Source organism: Puma concolor, chromosome A1, assembly GCF_028749965.1.
Source record: "Puma concolor isolate L17-30 chromosome A1, mPumCon1.1.hap2, whole genome shotgun sequence".
Lineage (NCBI taxonomy): Eukaryota > Metazoa > Chordata > Mammalia > Carnivora > Felidae > Puma > Puma concolor.
The window spans coordinates 130,012,550-130,031,539 of NC_141667.1; the positions used below are offsets into that span (position 1 = coordinate 130,012,550).

Here is an 18,990-nt window from a genome sequence, read left to right on the forward strand (position 1 = left end):
ACTGAGTGATGGTTTCTGTACTCACAGACGGGAAAGCTCCAAGGGAATTTGGGAAGACTTTGTATCCTGGATACCCTGGGAGGTTTGCAATAAGGGCACCATTCAGTCTCTCTGGGCTTGTGGTGGGCTTAGGGAAATGGACATGAATGACCTCTTAGTTTTCTTAACAACACAGAGTTTGTGTGTTTCTGAGCTGTCACTGGGGCCAGATGAATGTTAAGGGAAATAAGATTCAGGAGAACAGGGGCCCTTCTCTCTTTAGGGGGGCAGCTCAGCTTTGTCTCTGGAAGATAGCAGCAATCTTCTGTGGGAATCATGGAGATCAGAGTGGTGAAACTGTGGGTACAACAAATATCTTGCTTCATGCCACAATGATTTTCCTGGAAATCAATCAAGTGGAAGGAACTTCCATGGTTTTAAGCCTACTGACATTTATTTAAGAAACATTTGCAGAACATACAGACCAAAGCATGTGCCAAGGCCATAAGGGAACTTCCTAAATCTGCATTTTCATATGCTGGGGGTTTTAAAGATTAAATTTAAAAAGTAACAGAAGCTTATTGTAGGAAATCTGGAAGCTGTTTGCACCCTACTTCCTACCCCGCTTTCCTGCTTTTTCTCCATAACACCTTTCCCATTGTATAGTGTATATCTTACACTATCCTCTTCTTCACAAGAAAATAAACTCCACAAAGGTATGTGGTTTGTATTGTTAACAGCTGTACAATGAAATATGAAAGGGTGCTAAGTATTTGTTGAAGGAATAAATGGTTAGGAAAAAGATAAAAAGTAAAACATTACCTATAATTCCACCACCCAGATACGGCAAATGTGAACATCTGTGTTTCCGTTGCCTTTGGGGAAGGGAAGGCGGTTACTTCCTCTTCCAGAGCAGTCTATTACCCAGTTGGATCTTCCTTTTAACAATATTTTAGGGGCCTCTGATTGGCTCAGTGTGTAGACCACGCAACTCTTTTTTTTTTTTCAACGTTTATTTATTTTTGGGACAGAGAGAGACAGAGCATGAACGGGGGAGGGGCAGAGAGAGAGGGAGACACAGAATCGGAAACAGGCTCCAGGCTCTGAGCCATCAGCCCAGAGCCTGACGCGGGGCTCAAACTCACGGACCGTGAGATCGTGACCTGGCTGAAGTCGGACGCTTAACCGACTGCGCCACCCAGGCGCCCCTAGACCACACAACTCTTAATCTCAGGGTTGTGAGTTCGAGCCCCACTTTGGGTGTAGAGATTACTTAAAAAATAAAAATAAAGTTTATTTTTGTGAGAGACGGGGTGGGGGTAGGGAGTGGCAGAGAGAAAAGTAGACAGAGGATCCAAAGTGGGCTCTGTGCTGACAGCAGACAGCCAGATGGAGGGCTGGAACTCACGACCTCTGAGATCATGACTCCCTTGGAAGTCGGAGGCTTAACCGACTGAGCCCCCCAGGAGCCCCCCAAATAAAATCTCTAAACGAACAAACAAAACAAAAACTCCTCAATGTTTTAAAATACTTTCATGAGCTGTAATAGTATCCCATCACGTGGCAGGCAGAGAGAGGCTCACTCTGAACCTCTCTACATCTTTCACTTTACAACCTCGACCCGAAAGGGGCTGGGGCGAGACCTACCCTTCGCTGAAACTCCCACTACCCTTCCTCTTTAACCCGGTTTCCGGAGCGCCCCTCTGGGCTGCGACGTCATCACGTTGGGACGTACGTGCTGTGGTGCCTTACGCAGTGTCTGATGTCATGACGTAGAGCCTAGCAACAACGCAGGCTCCCGGCGGAGTCCGTTATGGCCGCTGCTGTCTTGAGGAGGATGAGGGGAACCGTGCAAGCGAAACTGCGGTACTCGCCCGGCCTCCAGGTCCCGGGAGGGTTGGCGCAGCCGCTCGTCCTGGCGCTCCTGCTTGCGTCCGCCACCTTGTCCAGTGGTAAAGTGGGCGCGGCGGCAGGGCGGGCGCGGGAGGGCCGCGCGGGCGGAGAGACAGGCCCGGCCAGGGAAAGGGCGCTTCCGAGTGTCCTGAGCAGATGGCGATGTCCAGATGGGGCAGGGTCTCTAGGCGCCGAGGAGGGAGGGTAGGCTGTCTGATGGAGTCTAAGGAGGTGGGGTTTCTGAGAGGCCCGAGATGCGGGGTTGAGAGATGTGGGAATCCGGGCAGCAGAGTATGGAGATGGGCGTGAGGGAGGGAGTGGTGGTGTTATCTACAGAGTCTCGAAGAATGCGTTGCACAGGGAGTGGCGGTGGTGGGGGGTCTCCAAAATTGCTTGGAGGGAGGAGTTATGAGGGGGCAGAGGGAACAGATGCTGAGGAGATGGCCGTAGTTAGGAGGTGTGGTGTCTAGAGACGTTCCCTAGGTGGGGGGAGGTACCCAGCGGTCTGGCAGGGCCAGGGGAATGTGGGGCTTTTCCAGAACGGGCGGGTAAGGGGTAAAGATCGAGGTGGGCAGGGGCAGGGACCAGACTGAGCTGATGGAATATTTCGGAGAGCAAAAGTGAAGGGGAAAACGCTATCTTAAGGTAGTGCTTCATCTCTCAGATCTGGGAGGTTCTGGTGCTTGGTAAAGAGCCAGAATACTGGGGCTTTGGGCTCCTGAGGGGTTTACGAGGACGAGAGGGAGAATGCAGCAAGGGAGATTCTTTGTAAACATGGTTCCCTGTGTCCTGGGTTAGCTGGGCAAGACTGCTTCATTTTTAATAGAGTCGTAGGATTTGATTATTTCATTTAAAACATTTAAAAACTTCTATTTAAAATAAAAAAAAAGATTTAAAATTAAAATTTTTTTATTTGAAAGTTTTTATTTATTGAGGTACGATTGGCATATTACGTTATGTTAGTCCTAGGTGTACAGCATAATGGTTCAATATTTGTATACACTGGGAACTGATCACCACCTCAACTCTACCATTTACCATACAGAGTTACAGATTTTTTTTTCTTGTAATGAGAGCTGTTAAGATTTACTCTCTTAGCCACTTCCAAATATGCATTACTGTAGTATTGACTGTAGTCACCAAGCTTTATATTACATCGTCATGACTTACTTATTTTGTAACTGGAAGTTTGTACCTTTTGATGCTCTTCATCCATTTCGCCAACCTCTTATCTACTCCCCTCTGGCAACCACCCGTCTCTTCTTTATATCTATGAGTATGGCTTGTTTGTTTGCTTGTTTGTTTTGTTTTGATTTTTTCTGGACTCCACATATAAGTGAAATCATATGATATTTGTCTTTCTCTGACTTATTTCACTTAGCATAATGCCTTCAAGGTCCATCCATGTTGTCACAAAATTTCATTTTGGGTGTGTGTGGCTGAGTAATATTCTCTTGTATATGTATATACACCACATATTCTTTATGTGTTCATCTATCCATGGGCATTTAGGTTGTTTCCATATCTTGGCTATGATTATTTTTAGAGAGAGAGAGAGAGCATGAGTGGGGCAGAGGGGAAGAGGGGAGAGAGAATCTTAAGCTGGCTTCATGCTCAGTGTAGAGCTTGATGTGGGACTCTAGCCCATGACCCTGGGATCATGACCTGAGTTGAAATCAAGGGTTGGATGCTCATATGACTGACCCATCCAGGAGTCCCCATATCTTGGCTTTTGTAAATAATGCTGCATGATTAAATATTTCTTTTCTTAGAAATGTTACATTGTGGGGGCGCCTGGGTGGCGCAGTCGGTTAAGCATCCGACTTCAGCCAGGTCACGATCTCGCGGTCCGTGAGTTCGAGCCCCGCGTCGGGCTCTGGGCGGATGGCTCAGAGCCTGGAGCCTGTTTCCGATTCTGTGTCTCCCTCTCTCTCTGCCCCTCCCCCGTTCATGCTCCATCTCTCTCTGTCCCAAAAATAAATAAAAAAAAAAAACGTTGAAAAAAAAAAAAAAGAAATGTTACATTGTGAATGAAGATATTGAAGCCTTTATCAGGAAATAAATCTGTAAACTAGGGCTTGAGACTTCGGGGGAACAAATCTATTAATAAGAATTTGTAATGATTAAGCAATATTTTATTTAGTAATCTCTTCTTTCAGGCCAAGACACGGTCCTGCTTTTTTCCTTAAATCTTTTTTGAGTTTTCAGATGAAAAACATGGTGAATGGGATAGCAATTTTCTTATTTGCCAACAGGGGCTGTCTAGCTACACGTTTCTCTGCTATAGTGCTCTGGTTACTTCCTTAGGTTTCCTCAGCAGCACTGAGGGTGGGGCATCCACTGTCCCAGAAGCATTTGTAAGTCTGTGGGGAAGAACTGGGGAAGAAAAAGAAGCTTTTCCCAAAGCTCTTTAATAATGACTAAAATATAACTAGGATTTCTCTGATCGGTGCAGATATTCCTGTTCCTAAAGTACTTATGTAGCATAATTGTTTTGGTTATTTAATCATTTAAGAAAACAACTAACATTTAAACATTTATATTTCTTACTGAAATGCTAAGGACATACAGCCTGAAGGATATGTAGCTGGTAACTGTAGTTGCAGGAAGAACTTTTCCCTTTAAGAGATGGTTGGAAATCTTGTGGAGAGGGGCAAGTGAGGGGGTAGTTTGGAGTATTAAGGTGTCTTCTTGTCTTTGTTTTTACTTATTAGACCCTCATAAATATTGTTCCAATCATACTGGGACATTTTAGGTAATCTTTTTCTTTTTTATTAAGTCTTTATGTCATTTAAAATTCATATTATTCCCTACTGAAAATAATTTAAATGTAAACTAACATATATGCTTCTAAGGGGGAAGCAGCTACATTTTAGTACAGCATAGCATTTGTAAAGGTTTGGGTAATGTAAGTGTTTTTTGTAAGCATGCCTTGGAGTAGTGTGATTTCAAAGTAATTACTCTTATAATATGAAACTTATAGTCTAGATAGGAGATGTTGAGTCCCAAACTTCAAATAAGCATAGAAAGTTAGGAAGTTACTCCATTAGATGTATTTAAACTTGTTCCATATTAGGTTTGTTAAAATTTCAGTTCTCAGGTATATTCCTGGCAATCTGAAAGGATTTTAAGGTTCTACATTTTTATTTTGACAAAATCTAAAAAAAATTAATATACGCATTATTTTGGATCACTGGATGATCACCTTCTGATTAAGTCTTGCCAGGCCATTAAGACAGTTTTTTTTTTTTTTTTAATTTTTTTTTCAACGTTTTATTTATTTTTGGGACAGAGAGAGACAGAGCATGAACGGGGGAGGAGCAGAGAGAGAGGGAGACACAGAATCGGAAACAGGCTCCAGGCTCTGAGCCATCAGCCCAGAGCCCGACGCGGGGCTCGAACTCACGGACCGCGAGATCGCGACCTGGCTGAAGTCGGACGCTTAACCGACTGCGCCACCCAGGCGCCCCTTTTCTTTTTTTTTTTTTTTTTTTTAATTTTTTTTTTCAACGTTTTATTTATTTTTGGGACAGAGAGAGACAGAGCATGAACGGGGGAGGAGCAGAGAGAGAGGGAGACAAGACAGTTTTTTAAAGGGACCCATAGGCGCCTGGGTGGCGCAGTCGGTTAAGCGTCCGACCTCAGCCAGGTCACGATCTCGCGGTCCGTGAGTTCGAGCCCCGCGTCAGGCTCTGGGCTGATGGCTCGGAGCCTGGAGCCTGTTTCCGATTCTGTGTCTCCCTCTCTCTCTGCCCCTCCCCCGTTCATGCTCTGTCTCTCTCTGTCCCAAAAAAAAAAATAAAATAAATAAATAAATAAATAAAGGGACCCATAGAAGAGAATTAAATGTAGAAAGTTATTTTTAAAATGTTTTAATGAGGGAGGTAATATCAAATAGGAAAGGACAGAAATGCAACATTTAGAAGTCTAAAGTACTGTATATGATTGTAGAAGCTCAACAATTAAATCCATAAAGTCAGAGTTCTCACTTTGTTCTGCATACCCTTCATTTCTGACTAGATCATATTCTCTGATTTGAAGGAGTGGAGGTCTAGGAGGTTGATCTAATTTGCATCAAATGTTTCAGATGGATTTTTCATTTGTTTTCTGTGTATTACTTCCAAGTTTTTACTCTTTGAACAATACTTACTAATTCTGCTCCTACTTGGTGCTAGGTTTTGGAGTTACAACAACAAATGGGTTAACATTGACGATACCCTTAGAAGAATGAGTGGGTTTTTCCTGGCTGAAACTATGGGAAAGGCTTTTCAGAGGGTGTGATAGGTGCAAAGATCCTACTTGAGAAGTGGTGTAGGGTTTGTGGTGAGAATTGGGTCAAAAGCATATTCTATAAACATTGATTGCTATCTGTTAAGTAGGCAACAGGGATAGAGGAGTTTGGGAGATAAGTAAGAGATAAGATTGAGGCTCCAGATCCTGTAGGATCTTGTAGGCTATTACAAAGACTTGGAATTTCACTTTTCAGAGATGGAGAGCTCTCAGAGGGTTTTAAGCAGAGGAGCAAGATCAAACTTAATCACATTGAACTTATATCACATTCTCAAATGTGATGATGACTCGAGCTGTTGTGTTGAGAGTGGACAGTAGGAGTTAGGGTAGAAGCAGGCAGATTAGTTAGAAGGCTACCGTAATACGCCAGGTAAGATGATAGTGGCTTGGACTAGGCAGTACCAGTTACAAGGTGAAAAGTCTTTAAATTTTAATACACTTTGAAGGTAGGGTAGCAGATTTGTTGTGGGATATTAAGAACATAATGATTACAGGGTTTTTTCTTCAGTAACTAGAAAAAAGGAATTGCCACTAACTGAAATATAGACTGGAGGTAGAGCAAGTTTTTTTTTTTTTCTTTTTGTGTGGGAAGTAAAATTCATTTCTTTTTTTTTTTTTTTTTTCAACGTTTATTTATTTTTGGGATAGAGAGAGACAGAACATGAACGGGGGAGGGGCAGAGAGAGAGGGAGACACAGAATCGGAAACAGGCTCCAGGCTCCGAGCCATCAGCCCAGAGCCTGACGCGGGGCTCGAACTCAAGGACCGCGAGATCGTGACCCAGCTGAAGTCGGACGCTTAACCGACTGCGCCACCCAGGCGCCCCAAAATTCATTTCTTAAAACTCTTTATTTTGAAATAATTGTAGATTTACTTGCAATTGTAAGAAATAATACAGATCCTGTATACCCTTTACTCATTTTCCCTAGTGGTTACATCTTAAGAAACTGTAGTACAGTATCATAGTCAGGACACTGACATTGCTAGTCAAGATAAAGAGTATTTCCATCAACCTCTCATGTTGCCCTTTTATAGTCACTCCCATGTCCTTCCTTTCCCTACTCCCTCCTGAAATCCTGGCAACCACTAATCTGTTATTTATTTCTTTAATTTTGTCATTTTGGGAATGTGATATAAATGAAATCATATGGTATATAACTTTTTGGACTTGGCTTTTTTTACCTAGCATAATTCTCTGGAGATTCATCAAGTTGTTTCATGTGTCAATAGTTTTTTTTTTTTTTTTAATTGCTGAGTAATATTCCATTATCATGTAGCCACACTACACTTTGTTTAACCATTCATCCTTTGAAGGATGTCTAGGTTGTTTCCAGTTTTTGAGTGTTATGATTAATATGAAGTAAACATTCATGTACAGATTTTTTGTGTGATCCTAAGATTTCATTTCTTTGGGATAAATGTTCAGGTGTGCAATTGCTGGGTCATGTGGTAGTTAGATACTTAGTTTTTTAAGAAAATGTCAAACTGGGACACCTGGGTGGCTCAGTCGGTTGAGTGTCCGACTTCGGCTCAGGTCATGATCTCACAGCTCGTGAGTTCGAGCCCCACGTTGGGCTCTGTGCTGACAGCTCAGAGCCTGGAGCCTGCTTTCGATTTTGTGTTTCCCTCTCTCTCTGCCCCTCCCCTGCTCATGCTCTGTCTCTGTCTCAAAAATAAATAAAAACATTAAAAAAAAAAAAAAAAGAAACTGCCAACGTGTTTTCTGGCATAGTTGTCCTATTTTGTGTTACCACCAGCAACATAGAAATGATCTAGCTTACCTGCATCCTTGCCAATATTTGGTGTTGTCATTACTTTTTATTTTACTGTCATTCTGATAGTTGTGTAGTGATAGCTTTATTGTGGTTTTAATTTGTGTTTCCTTAGTGGCTAATACCTTTTCATGTGCTTATTTGCCATCTGTATATTCTCTTCAGTGAAATGTGCCTTTGTGTCTGTTGCCTGTTTTCTAATTGGATTGTTTCCTTTTTCATTTTTGAGCTTTCAGATTTCTTTTTTTTTTAAATTTTTAATGTTTATTTTTGAGAGAGAGAGAATGAGAGAGACAGAGTGGGAGCAAGGGAGGGGCAGAGAGAGAGGGAGACACAGAATCCGAAGCAAGTTCCAGGCTCTGAGCTGTCAGCACAAAGCCTGAGGCGGGGCTGGAACTCACGAACTGGGAGATTATGACCTGAGCTGAAGTCGGACACTTAACCAACTGAGCCACCCAGGCACCTCGAGTTTTCAGATTTCTTTATGTGTTCTGGATACTCTTCCTTTGTTGGGTTGGGCCTTACAAATATTTCTCCCATTGTGTAGCTTATCTTTTCATCCTCCCATGAAAGTCTTTCCATGGAGCAAAAGTTTTTCATTTTGATAGAATCCAATTTGTGGGTTTTTTTTCTTTTATGTATTGTGTTTTTGGTGTCAGGTCTACAAATTTGTGCTTAGTCCTGGATTCCATAGATATTTTCCTTTGTCTTTTTCTACAAGTTTTATAGTTTTGCATTTTACATTTAAATTTGTGATCCACTTTTATTTTTATTTATTTAGTAATTATTACTATTATTATTTTTTAAGTAATCTGTACACCCACTGTGGGGCTTGAACATATGACCCCGACTTCAAGAGTCACATGCTTCATTGACTGAGCCACCAGGTTCCGCCATGTTCCATTTTTAGTTAAGTTTTGTAGAAGATATGAGACTTACATGAAGGTTCATTTAGCTTAATATGGTGGATTGCATTGATTGATTTTTGAATATTGAATCAGTTTTGCATTGTTGGAATAACCCTCACTGTTCATGGAATATCATTCTTTTTATGTATTACTGGTTTCTATTTGCTAATATTTTCCTAAGGACTTTTGCAGCTATTTTCATGAAAAATACCAGTCTGTAGTTTTCTTTTTCTGTAGGGCTTTTGGTTTTGGTATCAGGATAATAATACTAGCTTCATAAAATGAATTGAACAATGTTCCCTCCTATTCTCTGGAGGAGATTCTGTAGAATTGGTGAGAATTCTTCTTTAAACATTTGGTAGGATTCGCAATGAAACCATCTGAGCCTGGAGATTAATTTTTTGGGAATTTTAAAATTAAGGATTCAGTTTCCTTAATGATAATAGGGGTATTCAAATGATGTATTTCATACTGAGTAAGTTGTAGTAGTTTGTATTTTCAAGACTCTGTTCTTATTTAAACTTTCTCTTTTGGTTAGCTTTTTATGACATAACTCTGGCAGGGGAGGAGGGAATTACTGCACATTATTGTCGGGTAGAGGTAGGAATCTGGAGTCTCCATTTGATTGCTGTTGTCACCCAAAGAGTGGTAGTCTTCTTGTTACTTCTAGACAAGAATGGGAGTTCTGTCTCCACTGATGGCCTGTGCTTACATAGTGGTGGGAGTGGCCTCCTTACTATTGGGTGATGGTTAAAGTCTTGACTCTCCTTTAGGCCTCTTCTGACAACATTATTGTGGAGGGGAAGAGGCACCTTATTACAGCCTGCTGAGGGTGGAAATCTAGGCTTTCTACTTGGCCTTTGTTGGTGTGGATGTGAGCAGAGCCACAGTTTTTTTTTGTTTTTTGTTTTTTGTTTTTTTGTGGGTGTTTGCCTCGAGTAGAGCAGTCATTGTCTAGAAGTTTTCTTTCTTACGAGGCTGCGTCTCTCCTGATCTTTTAGAGAGAGAGCTTTTTTGGGGGGAGGGGATGGCATGTTTTTGTCCATACTCCTTGCCATTTCCAGGTTGCTGTCTTCTTCAGGTACAAGTCTAGAATATATGAGGTAAAAAGAAAATCCAGGAAAGTCACTACTAGGTTGTTTCTCAAATCTTGAGGTCTCTAACCATTCTGCTGTATTCTCTCCACCTTTCAGTCTTCTTAAGCTATTTTACATATAATATGCAGAGTTTTTTCACTGGAGAAATAGGAAAAGTTTTCTACTCCATCTTCCTAGAAGCCAAAGTAAGAATTCATTTTGAATATGTTAATTTGAATGTCAGACATCAAGAGGAGATGTCAAGTAGCAGTGGATTTATGAGTCTAGAGTTCTGGTAATTCATGGAAGTTCTCTTCTCATGGCTTCCTTTTTCTCTGAGAAGTTAGGAAGTGATGCCAGTGAAAACGAGGACAACAGAGAAGGTGTTGGGAGAACAGAGGAACTTGTGAATGGTCTCCTAAGGGAGCAAGAGGGTGAATGGACTAGAAAAATACAGTATAATTTGCCAGTAGCATTACACATACACTTGAATGTTTGGCATTGAATTTAAAATGAAATAAAAATGGTGACATGGTTTTGTATTTATTTCCAGCCAAGTTCAGCCAGTTGGTGCAACAGGGAGTGGTCAGAGAGTTTGATTTTACTTGGGATGTAGCCTTGCCAAGTGAGTGGAACAAAGTGAGCAAGGGGATGGGGATTGGAGGTGTATGTAAGGGATGCATAATGCTGACTATAAAATTGAATCTGGGTAAAGAGGGAGGGCAAAGATATTGGGCAAGGGTGGGATGGTGGCCATGAGGGACTGAAAAGATGGTAGAATCAGAACTGTAGGTCCTGATAGATTCAGGATACCAGGGAATGAATTAGAAGGATAGGTGGTTATGTCAGCAAGTAGGAGGATGCATGAAATTGAGATTATGGAAGAGTTGTGATGATAGTGACCATGGTGTGACAGGTTAAGGTAAGGGGGAGGGCTGGTCATCAGAAGAGGGGGCAAGGATTTGAAATCAAGACAGGAGCACCTGGGTAGCCTGAACTCTAGAGCCAGAAGAATAGGAACTGTGACCGGGAGTTGGTGGACAAAGGTTAGTGGGTGATAGCTGATGATAGGAGAATCAAGGCTGGTGCATTTAGGGAGGGGAAAGGGAGAATAGTCTGGAAGGTTCCCCCGTCCCCACACACCCCATGCCCCACCCCAGAACAGTTTCCCCCCTTTTCCAAACTCAGTGGTGCAAGGATGTGGGTGAAAAAACAGCTATTAATTAAAAGGGCTTCAGGGAGAGTGTATCTTTAAGGGAGAGCCAGGTTTCAGTTATCACAACAAAGTGAAGGATAAAGGAAGGGATTTGCTGATACTTGACTGAATTCTAGAGTGCATAGTGGATGGGTTTCTAGACATGGAGATGGGTAGGAGGTGGGGAGAATTATAATCACTGCCCCCCTTATCAGCTTGTGTCCTTTAGATATACATGATAATTCTATATTAGTATATGTGCTGCCGAAGCGAGCACTATACATGATTATTATAAAAAGGGGCGCCTGGGTGGCTCAGTCGGTTAAGCGGCGGACTTCGGCTCGGGTCATGATCTCGCGGTCCGTGAGTTCGAGCCCTGCGTCGGGCTCTGTGCTGACAGCTCAGAGCCTGGAGCCTGTTTCGGATTCTGTGTCTCCCTCTCTCTGACCCTCCCCCATTCATGCTCTGTCTCTCTCTGTCTCAAAAATAAATAAACATTAAAAAAAAATTTTTTTTAAAGTGATGTATAGAAAAACGATTTTTTAAAAAAAGTCAAGGTTAGTTAGTTCGCTCCCAACTTAAAAAAATTATATTTTAAATCATATTTTCACCAACTTTGGCAGGAAAGTTAAATATACCAGAGAAATAATAATTTGTAAATGTCTGAATCATAACTTATTTGAAGTGACAAATGTAAAAATTATTTTAACAAATTCCTGTTAATAATTTTCTGAATAATGTACTCACTTATAGGCCTTGTTTCTTTCTTCTACTGGAAAGTTTCAAGGAATCAATTGTTGAAAATATTTAAGAGAGTGTTACTAATTTACTCACTTTTTTTTACCAATTTATTAAATTATTTTTTCTAAGAGATTCCATTCAGTCCAGTTGACACTAGCTATTTATTTTTTCTATACAAAATAGGTGTCATCTATGATACACAAACCAGAGTGTATTCATGTATTCAGGTATTACATGTTCGAACAGAGAGTGGTCTGTTAGATTCTTAATTTATGTGCATGCACATGTTTGTGAAAGCCCAGGAATTATTTGGTTTAATTTTACCCCTATAAAATATTTTACTATAATTTGATAGATGTTAAAATAGTATCTGTGTATTTTTAGATCTCACGTGACCATTCTTTTTTTTTTTTAATTTTTTTAACATTTATTTTATTACTGAGAGATAGAGACAGAGTATGAGCATGGGAGGGGCAGAGACAGGAGGAGACACACAATCTGAAACAGGCTGCAGGCTTTGAGCTGTCAGCACAGAGCCTGACGCAGGGCTCGAATGCACAAACCACCAGACCGTGACTTGAGCTGAAGTTGTACACTGAACCGACTGAGCCACCCAGGTGCCACCCCCCCCCCCATTTTTTTCTTTTTTACAAGTATAATGGATATTCTTGAAGTTCTTCAACAGATATTACATTAGCTTATAAATTAGAGACACTGTTAAATTTCAGCAGGGATTCTTCTAAACTTTTGCTGTGTAGAGTTACTTCTCTAAATAATTTAAACTACTTAAGTAAACCACACTGAGTGGGTAGGAGTACAGGGAAATAAGAGCTTGTATGTATTTGGTGTTATTCCCATACCTGGTTTGCCTTCCCCAATCGTGAAAAGTCTAGTTCACACTTAGTTTTCAAGTTTCCAATTTCCATTTCTTCCTTTTTAGGAGTTTTCCCTTAGTCCTTCCTAAGAATACTTAAAAAAAAAAAAATTGGGAGAGGAAGTGTTCTGGTTCTAGTATCATTTAGAAATGCTACCTACAGCTTGCTTATAGCTTCTCTTAAATTTGTTGTGTTGGAAATATTTAGGCTTACATTCCATATCTGGTTTGTGACCTACTTGAGCTAGGATCAGCCACCGATTTTTCTGTTCTGGGATGAGGTGCAGTCTAGGCACGGATTACTGAAGTCCAACCTCTTTGTGAAATGAAAACAGGGGATGCATAACAACTTTGTGTGGATTTCACCATTGTGACCTAAAGTCATCCCTCTCTATTCTTTTTCTTTCTGTGACAGGCTATGTAATGTAGTTGTTACTTTCTGGCTAAAGAGTTATTATCTGATCAATAATTGACTAAGAAGAAATGTGACTGATTGCTGGCTGTTGAGACTTATTAACAAATTCTCAAGAGAAAGAGGGATTTGGCAAAAAAATGCTTAGCAAAAAATTTAGGCAAATATGCTTCTAGCTTGATGGAGATAAAGTTGGAGATTTCAGTTTAATGTTTTTTATTCACCATTTTAGCTGTACCACAGACTGATTTGCTGAGCCAAACTGTACTCCAGCCAGATGTCTCTTCTCCAAATATGAGTGCTTTAACACATGAAAACCAAACCAAACTTTCTGTCTCCCAAATCATCGCCACTCTCCGTCCCACAACTAGTACAGAGAAAGGTGGAGGGGCATCTGTGGCTCCTCATCCCTCACCTACTACTTCCCTGTCTCAAGAGGAGGCAGATAACAATGAAGATCCCAGCATAGAGGAGGAGGATCTTCTTACGCTCAATAGTTCTCCATCTACCGCCAAAGACACTCTGGACAATGGAGACTATGGAGAACCAGACTATGACTGGACCACCAGCCCCAGGGACGATGAGTCCAGTGAAGCTCTGGAAGAAAACAGGAACTACATGGAAATTGAACAGTCAGTGAGATCTTTTAAGACCCCATCCTCAAATATTGAAGAGGAAGATAGCCATTTCTTTTTTCATCTTATTATTTTTGCTTTTTGTATTGCTGTTGTTTACATTACATATCACAACAAAAGGAAGGTAAGTTTGGGGTTTTCATCCCCTCTATTTGTCCTTTATTATCTCTGTTATATTTCTTACGAATATTTTTGATGATTCAGAATTTTTTTCTTTTTTAGTCAAGTTTAAATTGATGGTAAAATATCAAGATGTCTAATCAATATAAATCTCTGGTGTATTTTTACAAATTAGAATGCTTTACCTTGTATGCTTCTGAAAAAGAAGTCAAATTGTTTTTTAATGAACAAATCCAAAGCCCAGTGGTTTTTAAAAAAAAAAAACACTTAGGTCTTAAGTTAGCATTGCTACTTCAGTGGGAATACATGTGGAGAAAGGTTGTTAATTTAATACTTTTAATTAAGCTTTGAACTTAATGATATTTTAACAACTTTTTCCTTGTTATAAAGGTATTATATGTTTATTTTATTATTATCATTTTTAAAATATTTGTTTATTGTTGAGAGAGAGAGAGAGAGAGCAAGTGGGAGACGGGCAGAGAGTGAGGGAGACAGAATCCGAAGCAGGCTCCAGGCTCTGAGCTGTCAGCACAGAGCCCGATGTGGGGCTTGAACCCGTGAACTGTGAGATCATGACTTGAGCCAAAGTCAGAGGCTTAACTGACTGAGCCACCCAGGCACCTCTACATGTTTATTTTGAGTGCCAGTGATACTCTAACCCAGTGTTGAATGTTGGGCCAACAAGTGGGCTCCTGGGCTCCACTGTGATCTACTAACTCATCTCTGCAGATAGAACCCAGGAATCAGTCTTCAGCAAGCACTCTGTACATAAAATTTGAGAAGCACTGTTTAACTTTGTTTACAAGATGAAAAATACAGTCCTTTTGTTGTTATTTTATTTTCCATATTTAGGAAACTAGGAGAGAGGGAGAGTGCACTTGTTATACATATTTTTAGCATATCCTCCACTTTGTTTTTTCCACATCTAATTTATTTTGTTCTTTTCCAGATTTTCCTTCTGGTTCAGAGTAGGAAATGGCGTGATGGTCTTTGTTCCAAAACAGTGGAATATCATCGTCTAGACCAGAATGTTAATGAGGCAATGCCTTCGCTGAAGATTACCAATGATTATATTTTTTAAAGCACTGTGATTTGAGTTTGCTTATTATGTAATTTTATTTGCTTGACTTTTTTATATAATATTGTGCAGATGTTTGCCATAGGCAGTTGGTACTTAAATGAGAGGTGGGTCTCTCTTTATTTTGCCTTGGTGCTTTCGAAATGAAATGTCACAAACAAGGAGTATATAATTTTTTATCTACACATTTAGAGGTAAATTCAATCAGGTGTCCAGAATGTGGAGCTAAGCATTATTATTAGTTTTGTTTTAGATTTCTTTATTGTTCTTCTTCTGGAAGTGTTAGTAATACTAGTTTTACAAGATCCCAACCTTGTAACTAAATCCTAACATATCTGGTACTGCTGGCTCCGATTCTCTTTCTGCCATCCAAATACTGTTTTATAAGCACACATTTTGTGATCCCAAACTGTTAATGTACAAGGATGCGTATAATAGCGCTTGGCATATAAGTAACATTTTTTCTTCCAGGAAAATCGCTTTGGATATTTTTGGATGATTTAAACATAACTTAAGATAATGATAATGCTCAATCTGACCACAGTTTTAGGTAACATTAATAAATGTCTCTAGAAATTCTGGCAATAGAGAGACTCTGCAGTTTGCAGTGGATATAGATAAAATGTTATAGAGATACCATATTTTGGCTTAAATTACTGAATTAAATTTAGAGGTAGAAATTGTGGCAAAATATTAAAAACACATACAGTTGCTTTCAGTCAGCAATTGATTGTAGCACGGGTTCCTCCAAGCTTCCAAGCAAGGAGCAGAGTTTAAAATTCTATCAGATTTTTTCATGTTGTCTATTACTTTATAGTAAGTTTGAATAAATTTTAGGGGTCATTATCACTTAAGTAATTCTGTATCTAGGCCTTTCAAATTAAAATTATACCTGAATGAAGTTGTTTGTATACATAGAGGGTATATGTGTGCACTGACTTTTTCTCCCCCTGTACTTGTTTTATTTTCTTCTGTTTTGTTTTTCACAGCAACTGGAAATTATTTACTGTAATTTGTTTTACCCTGTCTTTCTATAATAAAGAATTGGTCAATATGTACATATGTGATTTGAACCATGGTTGACTTACAAGTGTCACTGCAACTTTGTAGAAAACATAACCCCTAATATATGTTAAACACCCACTCAGAAAGTCTGGGTGAGCCAGTGGGCATGAGCTTTGTGTAAAGATGGAAGAAGCGGGGCAGTCCACCATTTCTTTCAGGTGGACAATTTACTGTCCTGATAAGGAAGGGCAGCACAATGGAAATATACCTGAACTGTTTTATGGCAGTAATTTTTCATATCTGAAATTGTATTATTTAATATTTTGAATAAGATTTTAAAAATAAATGGCAAAAATATAAATCTATGATTTTATAAGTGTGTTTCATTTTAGTGATGGCATGATGGAGCCCTTCATATGGGTGGTGACAGAGGGGTAGTGCTTTGTTTGGGAGGAAGCTAGCTTGGTTTTGTTCCTTTTAGTAGTAGTACTCTATGAATTCCCCTTAGATTTCTAAATCCTACTTTAGGCCCAATATTCTGTTGAGTAGTGAAGATTTTTGAAAATGTGGTAAAGTAGGATTGCAAAGAAAAGTAAAGCAGCTAAATCAGTGTGTACTTTCTGGCATCCTGGCCTTCCTGTTTCCCTGTCGAAGGCTCCCCTATCAGGAGGCTCATCCTCCCTTAGTGGATCTAGCGTTCTTGTGCTCTTCCTCTTAGCACAGTCTCTGCGTTCTAAGCCCCAGTGTGCTGCAGTCAAGTAGTCTTTGATGTTTGGAGCGTTGCATCATACATCGATTAAAAATGCTGCCAGTAGGATGCCTGGCGGGTTCAGCTGGTAGAGCACTCGACTCTTGATCTTAGGGTTGTGAATTTGAGTCCCACGTGAAGATTACTTTAAAAACATAAAAAATCTTAAAAAAGAAAATGCTGTCCAAGTCTTAGGCACCTGAGCTGCTGGGCTTTAAATATGTATATAATTCAGACATACAGGTGTATGTTACAACTTTTAAGTGAATTTGATCTCCTCTAGGGTTTTGTGTCTTGCTCGTTACCTAACAAATCATGAACATTTTCCATATCATTAATATTCTTTAAAAACCTCTAGTAGCTATATAATTTAGTTAGCTCTTTTCCTGTTTCGATGGTTTCCAATTTTTGATTCAGAAATAATGTGATGAACTTTACTGTATTGGAATCAATTTGTTGGATTGTATGAGGCAAAAGAGGCACAAATAGAACTGGATGGTGCAAACAAGACCCACATTTGAGTCTGAAAGCACCAGAATAGCCTACTTACGTGTGCTGTCTGCTCTCTTCTCTCCACATCACAGTCTGGGCAGACTAGGTGCTCTGCGCCGAATGTTGGAAATAATAGCATAATAGGTTACCCTTTAGCTTCTGTTTCTGTGTCTTACCTGAAAAGGAATGTTTTGAAATTTGTGAGACAGATGGAAACAGACCAGACGTTTTGAATTTGTGCAGGCAGGCATGTCGTAACTGGGATTTTGATTTTTTTAAATGTTATCATTTTCTATTTTATTTTATTAAAAAAAATTTTTTTTAATGTTTATTTATTATTGAGAGAGAGACAGAGCATGAGTGGGGGAGGAACAGAGAGAGAAAGGGAGACACAGAATCCGAAGCAGGCTCCAGGCTCTGAGCTGTCAGCACAGAGCCCGATGCGTGGCTCGAACCCATGAACCGTGAGATCATGACCTGAGCTGAAGTCAGACGCTCAACTGACTGAGCCACCCAGGCGCCCCTTTATCATTTTTTAAATATTTATTTTGAGAGAGAGAGCATGAGCTGGGGAAGGTCACAGGGAGGGAGGGAGAGAGAGAATCCCAAGCAGGCTCCACACCGTCGGTGCAGAGCCTGACATGGGGCCTGGTTCCACAAACCATGAGCTTGTGGCCTGAACTGAAGTCAAGAGCTGGATGGATGCTTAACCGACTGAGCCACCCAAGGCACCCCGGGGATTTGATTTTAGATGTGATGTCACGTGGGTGAGTGCAGTCTCTTGTAGAAAGTGTGCAGAGGTGGCTCTCTCTATAGTTTACCCCAGAATGGAAGCTTGAAAACAGAGGACTGGCTGTTACTCATCTCTGGCTGCATATTCAGCACTGCCTGTCTCCTACTAGGCCCCTGGAAATTGTACAGTGACGTCTTTGTGAAATTAGATCAAGAGAAAATCCAGTCGAATCAGGCTCAGCTCTGGTGCATGTAGTTGGCATACGGGCTAATATTGACATCCGGTACCCAGAACTCCATGCAGTGGGGGAGAACCAAGATGTAGTGTGTCCACTTTGTTGGACCGGCCACATTTCTACTTGGAGCTAAAGTCCACATCTAATTGTGTGAGATCTCAGCCCTCCCTGCAAATCCCAGGTTCTGATCAGAGTAGCTGCTGCCCATGGAAGCAAAGGGGAGGGAGAATGTTACTGGGATAGTGCAGTTGCTCACAGTGTCCAGGTCTTTCTCTCTCTCTGGCTGACTTTGCCCTTTGCCCTCTCAACCTGGTCTGCTGGTGCAACAGTTTGCCTCCCTTCTGGGCCCAGCGGTGAGCAGTTCCATCCTTCCCAGCAGAAGTACAAGAGGTTGGAAGGATTCTGAGGGCTAGGTGTCTTCCAAGGGAATGGAAAAGGAGGCTGTCCCGAGGTGTGAAGTCCAGTCTGTGAACAGGATTCTGTTCACCTGTGGGTTTATAGTTACTTTTTTAAAATTTAAATTCAAGTTAGTTAACCAAGAGTGTAGTATTGGTTTCAGGAGTGGAACCCAGGGATTCATCACTTCCATGTAACACCCAGTGCTCATGGTCTCCTGGGTTTTTAATTTCGACGTGAGGAAGTTGCCGGGATAGATTCTGGAAATGGACCTGGGGTCATTTTTGACCTCCACCCCCCATCTCAATAGCCCTGAGGTAGTGACCTGCTGTCTGGATGATGTGCCTCAGGGAGCCTGATTCTGGAGTAGTAGGCAGCACTTCTACCCCGTAAGCTCCAAGTCCACCT

The 18,990-nt window shown here is 40.8% G+C and overlaps 1 protein-coding gene across 2 annotated transcripts; it reads left to right on the forward strand.

The window, feature by feature from the left end:
* The first annotated feature begins 1,743 nt into the window (after positions 1–1,743).
* Positions 1,744–16,343, forward strand: CA1H5orf15 (chromosome A1 C5orf15 homolog). Of its 2 annotated transcripts, none has more exons than XM_025923463.2 (3): positions 1,744–1,931; positions 13,373–13,899; positions 14,845–16,343. In XM_025923463.2, exons 1-3 carry the CDS (start codon positions 1,793–1,795, stop codon positions 14,974–14,976), a joined length of 798 nt encoding a protein of 265 aa, XP_025779248.1. In that variant the 5' UTR covers positions 1,744–1,792; the 3' UTR covers positions 14,977–16,343. The 2 variants fall into 2 exon arrangements, with proteins under 2 accessions (XP_025779248.1, XP_086560254.1); XM_086704128.1 differs by lacking the exon at positions 1,744–1,931 and adding an exon at positions 9,163–10,543.
* The last annotated feature ends 2,647 nt before the right edge of the window (positions 16,344–18,990 follow it).